Source organism: Aotus nancymaae, unplaced genomic scaffold, assembly GCF_030222135.1.
Source record: "Aotus nancymaae isolate 86718 unplaced genomic scaffold, 86718_ANA_hifiasm-v0.15.2.pri h1tg000018l, whole genome shotgun sequence".
Lineage (NCBI taxonomy): Eukaryota > Metazoa > Chordata > Mammalia > Primates > Aotidae > Aotus > Aotus nancymaae.
Window position 1 is genome coordinate 22,805,285 of NW_026988430.1, and position 16,515 is coordinate 22,821,799.

Sequence of the window (16,515 nt, forward strand, 5' to 3'; positions counted from 1 at the left end):
AGGATGACTATAGTTAGCAACATGTATTATATATTTCAAGGTAGCTAGAAGACAGAACTTGAAATGTTACCAACATATAGAAATGATAAATACTTCAGGTGATGGATACCTAAAATACCCTAACCTGATCATTACACATTCTATGTATGTAAGAAATACTCGCAAGTATCACATAACATATAAAATATTTGTATCAATTTAAAAAATTAAAAATAGAAAAATTAGGAGAAAAATGAAAAATGTTACGGTTGCTTAAATAAGTAATTGTAAACCCACATGATGAAAATGTATGCAGCTATTGAAAAGCATATTAAAGGAGAATATCTAATAACAGGAAAATGCTCAACTAATAATGTTAAATTAATAAAAGGATACAAAATACATTACACAGTAATCCCAATTTTTAAAACACATCATGTGTATGGAGTGTGTGTATAAAGAGGCTTAAATGATATAAAACAAGAGATTAACAGAGGGCATCTTCAGGGAATAGGATTCTGAGATACTTTGTACTTTTTTATACTTTGTGTTATATAACCAAATAATAATTGATATTACAAGTTTCAGTTTCACCATTTACCAACTGTTAATTTCTTCGAGCTTTAAGCCTCCTCACCTGTGAATGAGAATAATGGTACTCACCCTACAGAACAGTGGTAAAGCAGTAATAATGTATACAATCAACCTAAAATGTTATCTGAAAAGTATCAAGCATCATATAGTTTACTTAATTCACCTCTCTTTTCTGTTCAGTACATTTCTCGCTACAGCTCTTTTAGAAAAACGTCCTAATTACAGGGTTCAGTTAGGTATAAACTAAGAATCTTCTGAAATCAGTTTCTTATACCTAAAACCATGAAATCACCAAACTAAAAAAGCAGCACCTCTAAAGCAGACATTCTCCCCTAGAAACACTGTTCTCTGACCAAAAACATTAAAGAAATAAAAGATGAACAGAACATATGTTCTCAAGTTACAATTTACCTAAATCACAGGCTTAGCAAAATATTGCAAAAACCTAAATGATCACAAGCAGTAAGACCTCAATAATAAAAACTAGGTGTTAGTTTTAAAAATATACAATATACAAGGCAAACTGAGAAGTCATTAGAGCAGAAAACATTAGAGAAGCCCTAAATCTCATAGTTTACCATTTAAAATGTCAATAAGCCTGTTTCTTCATCTTTGCAAAAGACTGGTGAGGAATATAAACAAATGTCAGTTGGCCTACTTCTAGAGGTTTGCTAGTGTTTTGGCTGAACAGACTGTGTGTGTGTGTGTGTGTGTGTGTGAGAGAGAGAGAGAGTGTGTGTGTGTGTGTGAGAGAGAGAGAGAGTGTGTGTGTGTGTGTGTGTGTGTGAGAGAGAGAGAGAGAGAGTGTGTGTGTGTGTATTTTTTTTTAATTTACATCTGCATTTCTAAGAAATTATTCAAGGCCAAAATGATTGTCTTTCTCCATGAGCAGGAAGGAAACAGCATATACACAAGGCTAATACAATTCTTAAGAGTTATAAACTCTATTAATGCAGAAAACACCACCAGGCCAGGCAAAGAGGCTTACACCTGTAGTCCTTATAGTTTGGGAGGCCAAAGCAGGAGGATCACCTGAGGCCAGTGGTTCAAGACCAGCCTGTGGATCACAGTGGGACCCCATCTACAATCACGCCATTGCACTCCAGCCTGGGTGACAGAGCATGACTCTGTAATTGGCCAGGCATGGTGGCACATGCCTGAGGCCAAGGCAGGAGGATCACTTGAGCCCAGGAAGTCAAGGCTGCAGTGAGCCATGATTGTGCCACTGTACTCCAGCTTGGGCAACAGAGAGAGACCCTGTCTCAAAATAAAATAAATAAAATAAAATGTATCATTTGATCACTGATAATTTATAAACACTTTACGAAAAGTGGCATTCTAGATTATCTATAAAATATTGAATAAATTCATTATGGGGTACCCCTCATATGGCACACATTATTATTATGCAAGTCACTGCAAAGAATGCAAATATTAGAAACACATAGTTCCTGTCATTCCAAAAAGCTAACATTATAGTAAGGGAAACTCCATAATAAATGAGAAATTTTGTCCAAAATCTATTAAAATTAGAGACTGGCAAGCAAGAACTACTCCTGACCATGAACAGTAAGGAAAATGTAACAGAGCAAGAAGGTGAATAACTACAACAAAACAAAATGTTAATTAAACTTTCAAGAAAAGTCATGGTTTAAAGTTAGGCATAGTAAAATACAGAAGGTTTTTTTTAATATGAAACAAAAGATTAATAATAACCTAGTAAAGAGCTCAAATCAATGAGAAAGAATATAAATGTGATATTAATGAATATAAATAATAAAAATATGAGGATTTTCTATGCTCCCTAGTAATCAAGGATCAAAAAATTACATATGGGTACAGTGGGTCACATCTATAATCCCAGCATTGGGAGGTTGAGATGGGAGAATTATTTGAGGCCAGGGGTTCAAGACTAGCCTGGGCAACATAGCAAGACCTCACTTCTACAAAAAAATTCAAAATTAGCCAGGCATGCTGACGTGTGCCTGTAGTCCTAGCAACTCAGGAGGCTATGGTAGAGGATTGCTTGAGCCCAGGAGTTTGAGGCTTCAGTGAGCTAGGATCACACCACTGCATCCCAGCCTAGGCCACAAAGTGAGACTGTCTCTAAATATTAAAATTTTTGAGTTACATATGAATAGGATTTTCTGCTGTCCAGACAGGCAAAGATTGAAAACATTCATAATGACCAGTATAGGACAGAATAAGGAGAAATGGTATTCTCATGTAAAAATGTTGGTAGACTCTCTCTCAGAGGAAATTTTACAGCATGCATCAAAATTGAAATACACAGATCCTTTGAGCAATTCCCCATTAGGAGTTATCCTTAAAAAAAATAAATCCTTGTATATTTTTTAAAATGTATATATATGGAGGTACACAACAACATAACCAATAGGGAAAAAGCTGAAAAACAACATAAATGCCCATACAATACAATGTTACATAATTTTTAGCAATAATAAAAGAAATATCTAAGTTCTGAAATAAAGCAATGTCTAATACATGTAATACATATAAAGAATCTGAATCAGTCCTGGGACATAATAATATAAGTTAGTGTTATGCATGTGTGAATAGTTAAGGGGAAAAAACCTGGAAATATATACTGTTAATATGGGCCTTCAGTATACGCTCAACATCTGAGGAAGGATGAAAAGGAAGAAGCAGTCAGGTTTACTTTTGCTAACACAGTCTCACATAAATTTTCATTGCCCACATTTCAGTATTATTTGATTTTTTAATAATCAATATTTTCAGTGGTTAGAATTACATGGTCCTTAAAGAAATAAAAAACATATTAAAGGAAATGAAAGTCTCTTCTGATCCCATTCTTCAGAAATAATCTTTGTGAGCACAAAGTCTATAACCATACAAAATTTTTGACTTGTATATTAAAATGTACATACTGATACATTTTTTTTAAGACAGAGTCTTGCTCTGTCGCCAGGCTGGAGTGCAGTGGCGCAATCTCAGCTCACTGCAACCTCCACCTCCCAGTTCAAGCAATTCCCCTGCCTCAGCCTCCCAAGTACCTGGAACTACAGGCACATGCCTCCATGCCCGGCTGATTTTTTGTATTTTTAGTAGAGAAGGGGTTTCGCCATGTTGGCCAGGATGGTCTTGATCTCCTGACCTCGTGATCCACCGGCCTCAGCCTCCCAAAGTGCTGGGATGACAGGAGTGAGCCACTGGGCCTGGCCCATAGTGATACATTTTATTACAAAAGTGAGGTATTAAAAGCCAAAATGGCTACTTAGAGTAATGAATGAGAAGACTCTATTACTTGGAATTAAGTTCTAGAAGAATAGATTTGAAAGATAATTAGTAACAGTTTTTATCTGACATAATACCAATTAATTGGTCATAGCTTTCTAGAATGTTGCATTGAAAAAAAATCCTAAAGCAGATCTAGGTTCATTAAGAAAATAATCAATTATTGTTGATAGTGGCCATGAAGAAGCAGGGATGCATAAGCTATGCTGACATGAATTAAATTCCTTAAATTCAATGATGGTCTTCTGTGGGATAAGAAGACAACCAAATCCTTCAGTTTTTTACTTTTAGTTAGGAGACAGACTTTCTACAGAAATACCTTCAGAAAGAGAACTCACTTCTTCTTCCAGGTCTTAACTTTCAAAGTATTACACAATCCAGCAACATTCAACAAATATTTATTAATACCTTATATAAAGCACTCTGTGAGGCACTGAATACATAAAAACAGTCTACAAATATAGCAAACGGGCAAACGAGCAATTAAAGAACATTAAGTCCTATGGGAGCACACACTACTGACAGTGGATAAGGAGCAAGAGGCGGTAGAAGGACATGAATATTCTAGGAGGGGAAATAACAAATGCAGATTTGAAAGCAGGAAGATGGATCTTTTGAGGAAATGAAAGAAATACAGTACAACTAAAACAAGGGAATGTTGTGATGACTAGTGGAAGGGACAGGGTAAGGATGGCAGAACGTGACGCTGGAAAAATACACAGGAAGGGATTCAGTTCACAAACGACTTACAGAATCTTGTATGCCGCAGCTCTGCTAAATTAACTGATTAATTCTAACCAATTGTTGGTTCCATTGCATTTTCTATGTACACAATTATGTTACTGATGAATGAAGACACTTTCACATCCTTCTTTCTAATCTTTATGTCTTTTTTTTTCTTGCCTTATTGTAATGGCTAGGAACTGCAATAAATAGAAGTAGTAATAGAAGTCATCCTGAACTCAGCAGGAAAGCATTCACTATATCACCACTGAGTATGATACTCGCTATAGATTTTTTTTAAAAGAAAACCTTTATGATATTCAGAAAGTTTTTTTTCTATTTCTAGTTTACTAAAACTTTTTATCATAAATAGCTACTGAGTTTTGGCAAAGATTTTTTTCTACTTCCATTGAGATGATCATACAGGTTTTCTTCTTCGCTCTAATACAGATTACATTGATTAATTTTCTTTCTTTTTTTTTGAGACGGAGTCTTGTACTGTCGCCCAGACTGGAGTGCAATGGCGCAATCTCAGCTCACTGCCACCTCCACCTCCTGGGTTCAAGTGACTCTCCTGCCTCAGCCTCCAGAGTAGCTGTGATTACAGGCGGCCGTCACCACAGCCGGCTAATTTTTTGTATTTTTAGTAGAGACAGGGTTTCACTATGTTTGCAAGGTTAGTCTCAAACTCCTGACCTCGTAATCCACCCACCACAGCCTCCCAAACTGCTAGGATTACAGGCATGGCCACGGCACTCGGCCCATCAATGTTCAAATGTTAGCCAACGTTGTATTCCTGGAATAAATCTTACTTTGTCCTGATGTGTAATTCTTTTTATATATCATTGGATTCTATTTGCTACCTACTTATATATAAAGTATACCAAAAAGAAGAATGGAAGGGAAAGAAGGAGGGACGAAGGTCTTGGATATGAGAAGTATACGATAAGAAAAACAAAACAGTAGAAAAGAATTATTCAATAAAAGTATTAGTAAGCCACATTGGAACTATCTCTAAAAAAGAACAAGCAATTAATTTTTTAAAACTAAGCAGTACTGGGGATTTAACATCCAGATAATACAAGTTATAGAAAGAGTAAACAATGAAAACTTAATGGAAAAAATCAACAACAAAAAATTGAAGCCATTCCGTCAAAATACCAGACTTGCATTTCCACATTAAAAGGGTCCAGGAAAATGTATGAATCAAGACACAAGGCTGCAGAGTTTCAGAACATCAGGAACAAAGCCAACATTGTACGAATTTCCAGAAAGTAAATGGCCTCAGACTTTTCAACCTATGTTACACCGATACCTTCAAAATTCTGAAGTAACATTCTTATAAACATGTATTTGTTATCCAGCCAAATAATCGATCAAGAGTGAAGGAAGAATGAAAGCAGACAGTATCTCCCACACATCCTTTTTCAGAAAGCCACATATTCCATCATAACAAATTAGAGCAAAATGGGTAAAAGAGAAAAGTGGGTATTATTCTTTTCCATTAAAAGTTTTATGTGATCATTTACATGGATAACTTTGGGGGAAAAAAAATCTAAAAGGGTGGTCCAAAGGTAGTGAGTTATCTCAATTGATTGTTTACAGTCAGTTACAGATGGTACTCCTTGTTCTACTCTCCCCCCTTCTCACTACTGCACTTGACCAGTCTTTTTTAAAAATCTAAAAATTAATACAATAAAAGCTACACAAGTAATTTGTTCAAATCATAACAGAAAACTTACCCATGTAAAACTATGTTTTAAATCTAACAATATATTTTTAAGTAAGTACATTATAGTGAAGGAAGAAATCTTTTTTAAAAGAGGAAAGTAAACTAAATTTTCTAAATAAAATATTAGCAATATTAGATATTTTCATGACGTATTTCTCCTTAAAGTTGAGAAAAGATGAACATTGATAATAAGCATAAACAAAACAACTTCATAAATAACATGAAGAGGGAAAAATCTTCGTCTGTGAATTACACACAAAGAAACAGAGCCGAGTCCTTTAGTAATAAAGTCCTCCTTGATTCCAACTATCCAAAGAGAAAGCCGGCTACTCCAAAAACCTTCTAGAAAATGATGGTCTAGAATCATCACTGTCAAAATATTTCACCAAAGTATAAATGCAACAAAAAAACAGAACGAGAGAGAGTGACAGGGCATGAGAGAGTGAGAGAGAACTCAATCAATTCTGTGAGAAAGAAACAGAGAGACAGCTAAAGAGCCGAAATCAGAATATGCCATAGAGTTGAATAGCAAGGGAGAAAATCTACACATGACTGCAAGATACTGTTGCCTTGTTTCCTCCACCCTGCTCACTTCATTTAGGCAGATTTAGTCACCAAATTAATCCCTAAATTATTTACGCACAATCACAATGTCGTAAGTTTTCGAAAACATCATTCTCACAAATTTAAAGGATTAACTGCTAACAGAAGTCTTATAAGATTTTTTTTACTTCAGATAACTTTTTAAAATATAATAGAATCAAAATATTTTAATATCCTCGTTTTAAAAGGATTTTAAAGTATCCAAACATGATCATTATGATTACATTTTTAGTGCACAGGCAAAAGCATTCTTGAGTGAACACAGGAAAAATAAGAAAATATTACCTTTGGAAAACTCAGAGTTTTAAGGAGTAAGGAATTACTTAGCCATCTAAACAGCAGATTTTATACAAACACATATCTGAATTCTTTTAATATAAAACATATATACTATTTAAACACAACATTAAGAAGTATTCTATATTAAAGCAGAATTACAAGCTTAAAAGACCAAAACTCCACTTCTGACATAGCTGTAGATGCAGAGAACAGAATCATCTACAACCCAGATAAAAGTGAAAACCAAGCTCTCCACGGCATAAGTATAACTGAGAAGGAGGGCAAAGGCATGAGAACAACAGAGACTTCAGGAATACCCACAGAAGAAAGCTAAGCCAGAAACATAACAAAGGCGGCACAGTCAGCCAGGAAGGGATCTGGGAAGAAGGATGCCATGAAAACCAAGAGAGAAAAGGACTTCAAGAAAGAGCCAGCAAAGACAGAGGCTAAAGCGAGATCAAAGAGGATGAAGATAAATCAAAACCACAGCAGAAAGTGAATGGCCATATTGAATTGGTTAAGATTACCTATTTCCATCTCAACTGACAGAACTAAGTTTATCTTTGGGGGAGGTGGGGAAGGGGAATGGACACTTGGAGGAAAACAGACTTCAGTTATCATTCTTGCTGTTTGTAGTCCAAGACCAACAAAAGAGAAACTCTTTTCTGAATGATTTTTTTCTTAAGGACTACACTCACCAAACTGTGGAGCAGGCAAGATTCTAGCTGCTCGAATTGGGCCATGTCGAACAGAGAAGAGCTCCTGTGCTTCCCCACTGATCTGCATAAGAGAAGAAAGAAAATATTTCAGTGGGAAAATGCAGGTCACAACAGTAATATATAAAAACAAGATCTTCTAAATTTTGTAACAATATTTTATCAGAAATATATATACATACATATACATATACACCCACACACATTTATTGTTGGTCATACATGTTAAGTATATCCACATCTTAAATTACTGCAAGTAATTTTAGAAAACTGTAAGAATATACACTTGATATGAACAGAAGAAAAAAGGTTTGTTCTGGAAGTCTGTAATTTTTATCTTATTAAACCATTGGAAATCTGTACAGTTCCCGCACAACTGCTTTCTCTTTGAGAACCAAACTTTAATACTACTTTGAAAATCTCAAATATTGCAGCAACTTTAACAAATATATTGTAAATGAGAAAAAGCAATACATATTGCAAAGAACACTTAAGTGAAATATGAATAACTTAGGTATACTTATGGTTAGGCAACTAATTGTCCGTTAACCTTGAGTAAATCATTTAACCTCAGTAAGCCTATATTCTTTGGCAATCATAAAATGAAAAGAAAAAGCTGCTTAAAAGACCTCCAGGATACTTCTAATTTCAATATTCCGTGAACAAAAAATTTTGTATATAACTTTAAAAGTCATCATTTTATTATACACATAAATATACATATAGCTCAAACACTGTATGAATTTCCAAGTATTCTGAGTCATTGACTCTATTATTTCAAATGGTAAAGGGTATGTTCAGGACATTTTTGGGGGGATAAAATTTTTTTAAAAAGAATAAAAGGTAAAGGGGCATGGTAATATGTGTCAAGTGTGAAAACAACTGCTTTTCAAACTGCTCCTTGAAGCACTGAGCAGATTAAATTATAGTTAAGAATAGCTTTCCTATTTCCATCTCAACTGACAGAACTGAGAGTTTATCTTTGGGGGAGCTGAGGGAGTGGAATGCACAGATTAAATTACTGTACATGGTTCTGTAGTTCTTAAAACATTTTCATAATTGCCTAGTGTTTGATGAAATATGCAATATCAGAGAAAACAGCAAACATTATAAAACTAGTTCAAGATACAAAAGAACTTACAACCAATGTAATAAAGATATAAATTCAATAGAGGAAACATACTAATTTTTTTTTTAATAGGCCTGCCATAAAATCAGTTTAAAATATCAAAGATGTATATATTATAAAGTAAAAAGTGTATAAATCTTACAGTATTACTATAAATCTTCAGAGCTTTTAAAGTAACTACTTTTTTAGATTTTTCAGTTTCTATCTGAATTTAAGAGCTACAAACTATAAATATTTTTGTTTCTTAAATGTTAAGTTGCAGTAACACCTAAATAACCATCATATTCATTTTGTTTATGATAATTACTACAAATTATTTATTAGCAATAAATCCTTCGGTAGCACTTTGGATGCAGACGTGAAGAATGCCAGGACTAACTGTGCAACAACAGCACCACCTATCACCATGAAACACAGAAAAGCTACAAACTCATTATACCAAACTATAAGAACCTATTTACTCTACAAATACCTTTGTAACTTCTAATTTTCAGAATAAAAACCATGGCCATTATAGTCTACATTATTATAGAAAAAAATAAAATTTAGAAAAAGTCTTAAAAGGTTATTTGTTCAACTTCCCCCCACAATGTAGTATCATACATTCTCTGAAATCTAAAAATTAGTCTTTTTTATTCTAAGCACATTTATGCTAAAAAGCATAACACGAATGTAATCTAACTCTATTACAGATATGTTATTTGCCATTTCCACCTACCTTTTAAGATTTTAACAACAGCCAAAAGAATAAAAACACTGCCAAGCCAATTACATTTTAAAAATAAATTATTGTAACAGGTGTTACCCAATATACATGCTATTCCTATTAATAATATTAAAAATGTTTTAAATACCATAGAACTTATATTAAAATTATATTTCAAGTAATATTTCTCACTTTACATTTATAATAAATTATAGTATTCTAAAACAAAATCCACCACTCTGTACTATTATTTCTATATGCCAGAGTTCTAGTATTTAGCTTTTGGTCCTACCAAGTAAAATCTTTACGTTAGAGAAGTGTTAAAAAAAGAAAAAGAAAAAACAAATCTGTCTTAGCATACTCACAATGTGATAAAAGTTCGCTATTGTATTTAATACACAAGAGCTTACTTTGACATAGAAAAACATTTTGAAACCCGAATACACAATACTTTTCAGCAAAACAGCTTTCAAAACAAACCTAAATGCCCTATTCAAAGCTTCTATCCTAAATCATTCCTTACACATAAGGCAACAGGTGAGGGGAAAAAAAAAATTTAGATTAATTATAAAATGCATCCCCACACTCATGGTCCATTCTTCATTACCTCTAAGGTCCTAGGATCTCTGTATAATAATAACTTTGGGGAGGGCATTGAGGGAGCAGAGGGAACACTGTACCACATTTATAGATATTTCTGAATATATTAAAATCAGGATTGTACAACCTACTGAAGTTAGAAGCATAATTCTAAACTATCCTATGTGAGTCAAACTTCCTCAAGGAGATAACTTTCCAAATAGTCTGTGTGAATTCTACATTACAGTACCATTTCAGAACAGAAACAGTGTTAAAAAAGTTTATACAGATATGATGCATACATTTCAGAAAAGACACACAGAGGATGGTTAGTCTTTAAGATTCCGCTTTAGCTATCTTTCTGAATAATAATTTTATACAATATGTTCAATGAAAAATTTGCCTTCAAGTAAGTGCCAAAACTGAATTTATTAGGCTGTCAAGAGTGATTTTTTAGGTTTTAAGAAAAGAGCTCATTAAAAGTGGCAAGGAATCTCAGAGATAAGGATTTCATAGATCCTGAAAAGAAGTACACAAAGCTATAAGTTCACTTTTAAACCAACAATTACAATAAATACAAGAGTAGAACTACAAGAAAGGAGTGTACCAAGCAGTATTCCAACTTCCTGGCAACTGTGGTAACCTGGGGAGAGGAGTGAACAGGGAGAAAACCTCTCCAAGAGCTCCTCCTGGTCTCTGCCTTTGTTCTTATTGGCATTGTAATTTCTGATGACAGACTTTTGTTGTTTGGGGCATAAACCGGACGTACCAGTTTGGAGGCACAATAAAGAGAACAAAGAATGATTTGTTCACACTGTAGGAAAAAAATCTTTTCCAACCATAGAAAATGGCTTTCGCATGGTGAAAATATGCAAATTACATACCAAACCAAAAAAGGGGTGGGGGTAGTACAAGTTTAGAATCTCACAACTCAATCTAAGGCAAAAGGAAATTACAACAGCTAAGACAATAATATACACACAGAAAAGGCTATACAAGTTCTGGGAGAGCTGTAGAAGTGCTTTTAGAGAATTCTAAAAGCAAATGAAGATCATCTTGCCCTCAGAAACAAACTTATTTCTAAAATTCTGATGACTTCTCATAGACTGTCTAACTATAATATAGAAAATTCAATAAAATACCAAAGACAATAAAAATACTGCTCTATAATGCTGCATTATTAGGACAGAAGTACATATTCACACCCCTACTTTCCCCTATAGATACTGGTTAAATGGATGTTTGTGGTCCGCAAATGACTTTTTTTAGCAAACTTTATAGAAAGGTAACAAACACAGAAAAAATACCTACATCACAAGTATATGTATAACATGAATTTTAAGTGTTAATACACCTCTGAACCAAGAGACATCAAGAAACAGAATATTATGGATACTCAGAAGGTCCTGCTACATCTCTCTTCAGTCATAATCCCAACTCAAGAGTGACCATAACTACAATCCTGATTTCTATTACTTTATATAAGTTCTATTTGTTCATCTTAATGTAAATAGGTTCACACAGTATGTACCCTTAGGAATAGCTTCTTTCACACATTACTATCCTTACGAAATTAATTGACGTTGTTGCATGCAATTGTAGTTTTTTTATTCCTATTGGTATATAGATTTCCACTGTATGAAAATATTATAATTTTATCCCTTGTACTGCTCACGGAGTTGTTTTTATTTTTTTACTTCTAGTTTTTAGCTCTTAAGATGTCAAAGAAGCCAGGCACAGAGGCTCATGGCTATAACTCCAGCACTTTGGGAGGCCAAGGTGGGTGGATCACTTGAGGTCATGAGTTTGAGACTACCCTGGCCAACACGGTGAAACCCCATCTCTACTAAAAATACAAAAATTAGCAAGGCATGGTGGCACACACCTGTAGTCCCAGCTACTTTTGGGAGGCTGAGGTGGTAGTATTGCTTGAACCCAGGAAGTGGAGGTTGCAGTGAGCCAAGATCACACCATTGCACTACAGCCTAGGCAACAGAGCAAGACTGGGTAAAAAAAAAAAAAAAAAAGATGTCAAGGAAAATTGTGAAATATTTTGAAATGGTGAAAAGATTATTATGTGTTCTCTGTGTTTTTTCTATGGATTACCAAGAGCTCTCTGGCAGACCCTTTGGGGTTATCTGATTCTACAGGGAATCTACACTTTGTCTTTGACTGGGCTACTGTACAATACTCTGAATTGTAGAAAACTGATAGTAAAGGAATTGATTCTTGTGCACAGAAATGAAAATGAATTTTGTCTGGCAGAGATACAATTCTACAGAATTCCACTCTGTAGAAACGATTATTCCAAACAGTACATTTTAGTTCCAACAGAATATTAACCAAGTTTGTATCTATTAAAAAATTCATTTCAGTATTCCTAATTGCCTCTCTGTGATAGTCACCGTCTCCTTTGAAGCAGCTGTAATAGCATCCCAAATCCCTAATCAATGAGTTTAAAAAGTGCAGGATATCTGTCCCTTATATAGTTATATGAGAATCACTGTTTTGCCATTTTGAAAACAACATAATAAAGAATATTGCTGTAAATATTCTCACAAATGTCTTTTAGTAAACATGTATACATATTTCTCTTGGATATATATCTAGTAGAGTAACTGCTTCTGTGTATTAGGGCAGGCATACGTGTATCTTTTGCAGATCTTAACAAAATTGTTTTCCAATGTGATTGTATCAATTTATACTTCCACCAGCAACATACAAGAATTTTATCTGCTCCACATACTAGCCAATATTTAGTGTCAGTCATTCTGGTAGGTATCCAGAAATTATGGATTTAAATCAATAGATGCATGTGAATAAAATGCATAAATCAGTCTCCAATGGATATGTAATTCTGCCTCAAAGTAAATATATACACAAATAGTCTTTATTATAATGGCCCTCCATGAGGGCAGATGATGAAAGACTTTAGTCCTGAAGGACCATAGATAGGTATGATAGCACAGAATGTTAATGAGATTCAAGGACTCAATTAAGCAGCTCTTGGAACAAGTATTTTTTTTTGTACATAATGAAATTCATATCTTAATTCCAAATATAATAATGACCAATCCTTCCCTCAAACTAAGGTGCAATGATTAGGTTATAGCAACACAATGTCCTCTGAAGCAGAAAGGCATTGATTTGTAAAAATTCAGACTTTCAGTTTCCAGGCCAACACATAGGGAGCTCAGAAGACTTCACTTAGATCTGACCATAAGTAAAAGCTAAACAGCTCTCCTTACATCCATCAGAAAAATGAGGTCATAGTGGAAACTGCTGCCCCAAAAATTGGAGAGACAGATAGGCAGATACAAAGAATCACAATTTACCAGAGCAGAAATCCACAAGCAGAAACCTCCACAGGAACCAGTACCAAGGTAGAACACCTAAACTGTGATTCACAAATTTCTAGAGGCTCAATGTTGACAAGACATTGTAAAATACAAAAACTAAAAATTGTGAAAAGTAAAAATTCCAGGGAGACCAAGACCTGGGGGGCCCTCACACTGATGTGTTTTACCCCCAGCAGCTCCACCAGGCCCTAACACCCAATACTGAATAAAAATCCCCTCGAGCCTCAATTTTTTCACACCTGGCAGTGGGTGTGAAAATGGAACCATCTTGAAATACACCAGACCAGATCATTCTGTTCTTAACAAAGCCTGCCCTTGACAGAAACTATTTTATGAGAGCCTAACTTGCTGGGGTTTTATCAGAGATTAACCTACCTGGGGAAAGGTAAATACCCAACTCCAGTCTCCTCTTACCTTCCTGTCTCACCCAAGGGTGTTAAAAAACACACCACACACACTCAAAAAAATTCTGTGAAGCAAATGACTAAAACTTACCCCCAGGACTATAGAATGCTTTCCCTCCCCACACACCACCACTCAATTACTAATGGCCCATTTACCATAGTTCCTTTCCCCAATACATCATATCCTCCTTTTTTTTTTTTTTTTTTTTGAGATAGGGTCTCACTCTTTCACCCAGGCTGGAGTGCAGTAGCATGATCTCAGTTCACTCCTACCTCTGCCGCCCTGGGCTCAAGCGATTCTCCCACCTCAGCCTCTTGAGTAGTTGGAACTACAGGTGCCCACCACCATGTCCAGCTGATTTTTTTTGTATGTTTTTGTAGAGACGGGGTTTCACCATATTGCCCAAGCTAGTCTTGAACTCCTGGCCTCAGTGATCTGCCCACCTCAGCCTCCCAAACTGCTGGGATTACAGGTGTAAACCACCACACATGGACCATATCTTCCTTTTAACAAAAAAATTAGAAAGCATAATAAAAGGCAAACAATGCAATTTGAAGACACTAAACAAGCATCAGAACCAGAATCAGAACAGGTAAGCTCAGAGAACAGCATGCAGGATAAACGCCCCCAAAAAAATCCTACACCAAGGCATATTATTTTCAAATTGCAAACAAATCAAAGACAAAGAAAAAATTTTGAAAGAAGCCAGAGGAAAAAAAAATTACCTACTTATAGAAGAGCAAGGATAAGAATTACATTGCCTTTTCACTAAGAGTGAAATACTTAAGAGTCTTGTGAAAAAAAAAAACAAAAACCCAGCAACCTCTAATTCTGTATCCTGAAAAATCATCCTTCAAAAACAAAAGACAAAAACTCTCAGACAAACAGAAACTGGGGGAATTTGTTGCTGGTAGATCCGCCTTGCAAGAAATGTTAAAAGTTCTGCAGAGAAAAGGGAAACAATATAGGTCAGAAACTCAGATTTACATAAGGAAAGAATAACATCAGAGAAGAATAAGTGAAGGTAAAATAAAACTTATTTTTCTTATTAATTTTTTTACACATAAAAGTTTGTTCAACACAATAGCAACAATGTACTCAATTATGTATATATGTGTGGTATTATGTGTATAGATATATGGGCTCATGCATACATGAAACAAATGACAGCAATGATACAAGAAACAAAAGAGAATTAGGAATAGTCTGTTAATATTAGGTATTGTACTACCCACGAAGCAGTATAGTGTTATTTGAAAGTGGACTTGGATTGGTTGCAAATGTATTGCAAACTCTAGGGCAATCACTAAAAGAATTTTAAAATGTAGTATAAATGACATGCTAAAAAAGGTAAGAAACAATATCATACAAAATGTTCAATTAAACTAAAAAGGCAGCAAAAGTGTGGAAGAGAAAAAAAAAGAATGAAAAAAAGGCAACAATAAAAAAATAAAATTTGCCAGCCAAGGTGGCTTGCTACATGAAAGACTGAGGCAGAAGGATCAATTAAGTCAAGGCTATGGTGAGCTACAATCATGCCACCGCACTCCAGCCTAGGCAGCAGACCAAGATCCTTTCACTAGAAAAAATAAAAATAAAAACAAGGGCAACAAATAAACAGGAACAAATATGGTAGCTATTTATCCATCTATATCAATAATCACATTAAACATCAATGGTCTAAATATGTCAATTAAACAACAGAGACTGTGAAAACGGATTAAAATACAAGACCTAACTGTATGGTGTATAGAAGAAATTCACTTTAAATATAAAGACAGATTAAAAGTAACAGGATGTAGGAAGATATACCATGCTAACATTAATCAAAAGAAACAGCCACAGCTGTATTAACTTCAGACAGAGTAGATTTCAGGGAAAAGAAAGTTATCAGGGAAAAGGGGGGATATTACATAACAAGAAAGGGGTCAATACTCCAAGAAGACTTAATTGGTGCTTACTACATATGTGCCTAACGACACAAAATACACACCGCAAAAAAAAAAAGAACTGCAAAGAGAAAGAAATGAATCCACTATTAGAGTTATAGATTCTAACACCCCTCTATCTGAAATGAACAGATCCAACAGGCAGAAAAGCACAAAAGGATATAGTTGAACTCAACAGCACCATCAGTCAACTGAATATAATTGACATCTATAAACTACTTCTTACAACAGTAGGAGAACAAACATTCTTCAGACAGACATGGAACATTCACTAAGATAGGGCATCTTCTGGACCACAAAACACACCTTAACAAATTTAAAAGAACAGGTTGGGCACCGTGGCTCATGCCTGTAATCCCAGCACTTTGGGAGGCTGAGGCAGGCAGCTCACCTGAGGTCAAGAGTTTGAGACCAGCCTGGCCAACATGGTGAAACCCTATTTCTACTAAAAATACAAAAATTAGCCAGGCGTGGTAGTGCATGCCT

The 16,515-nt window shown here is 34.9% G+C and overlaps 1 protein-coding gene across 7 annotated transcripts in view; it reads right to left on the minus strand.

Annotated features, from left to right (window-relative positions):
• Nucleotides 1-16,515, minus strand: part of BCAS3 (BCAS3 microtubule associated cell migration factor) — a 695,431-nt gene that overhangs the window by 622,446 nt on the left and 56,470 nt on the right. For all 7 annotated transcript variants that reach the window (XM_064378433.1, XM_064378430.1, XM_064378431.1 and 4 more), the window contains exon 6: nt 7,885-7,966. In XM_064378433.1, coding sequence (XP_064234503.1) covers nt 7,885-7,966 — 82 coding nt within the window. The remainder of the gene's footprint in view (nt 1-7,884; nt 7,967-16,515) is intronic.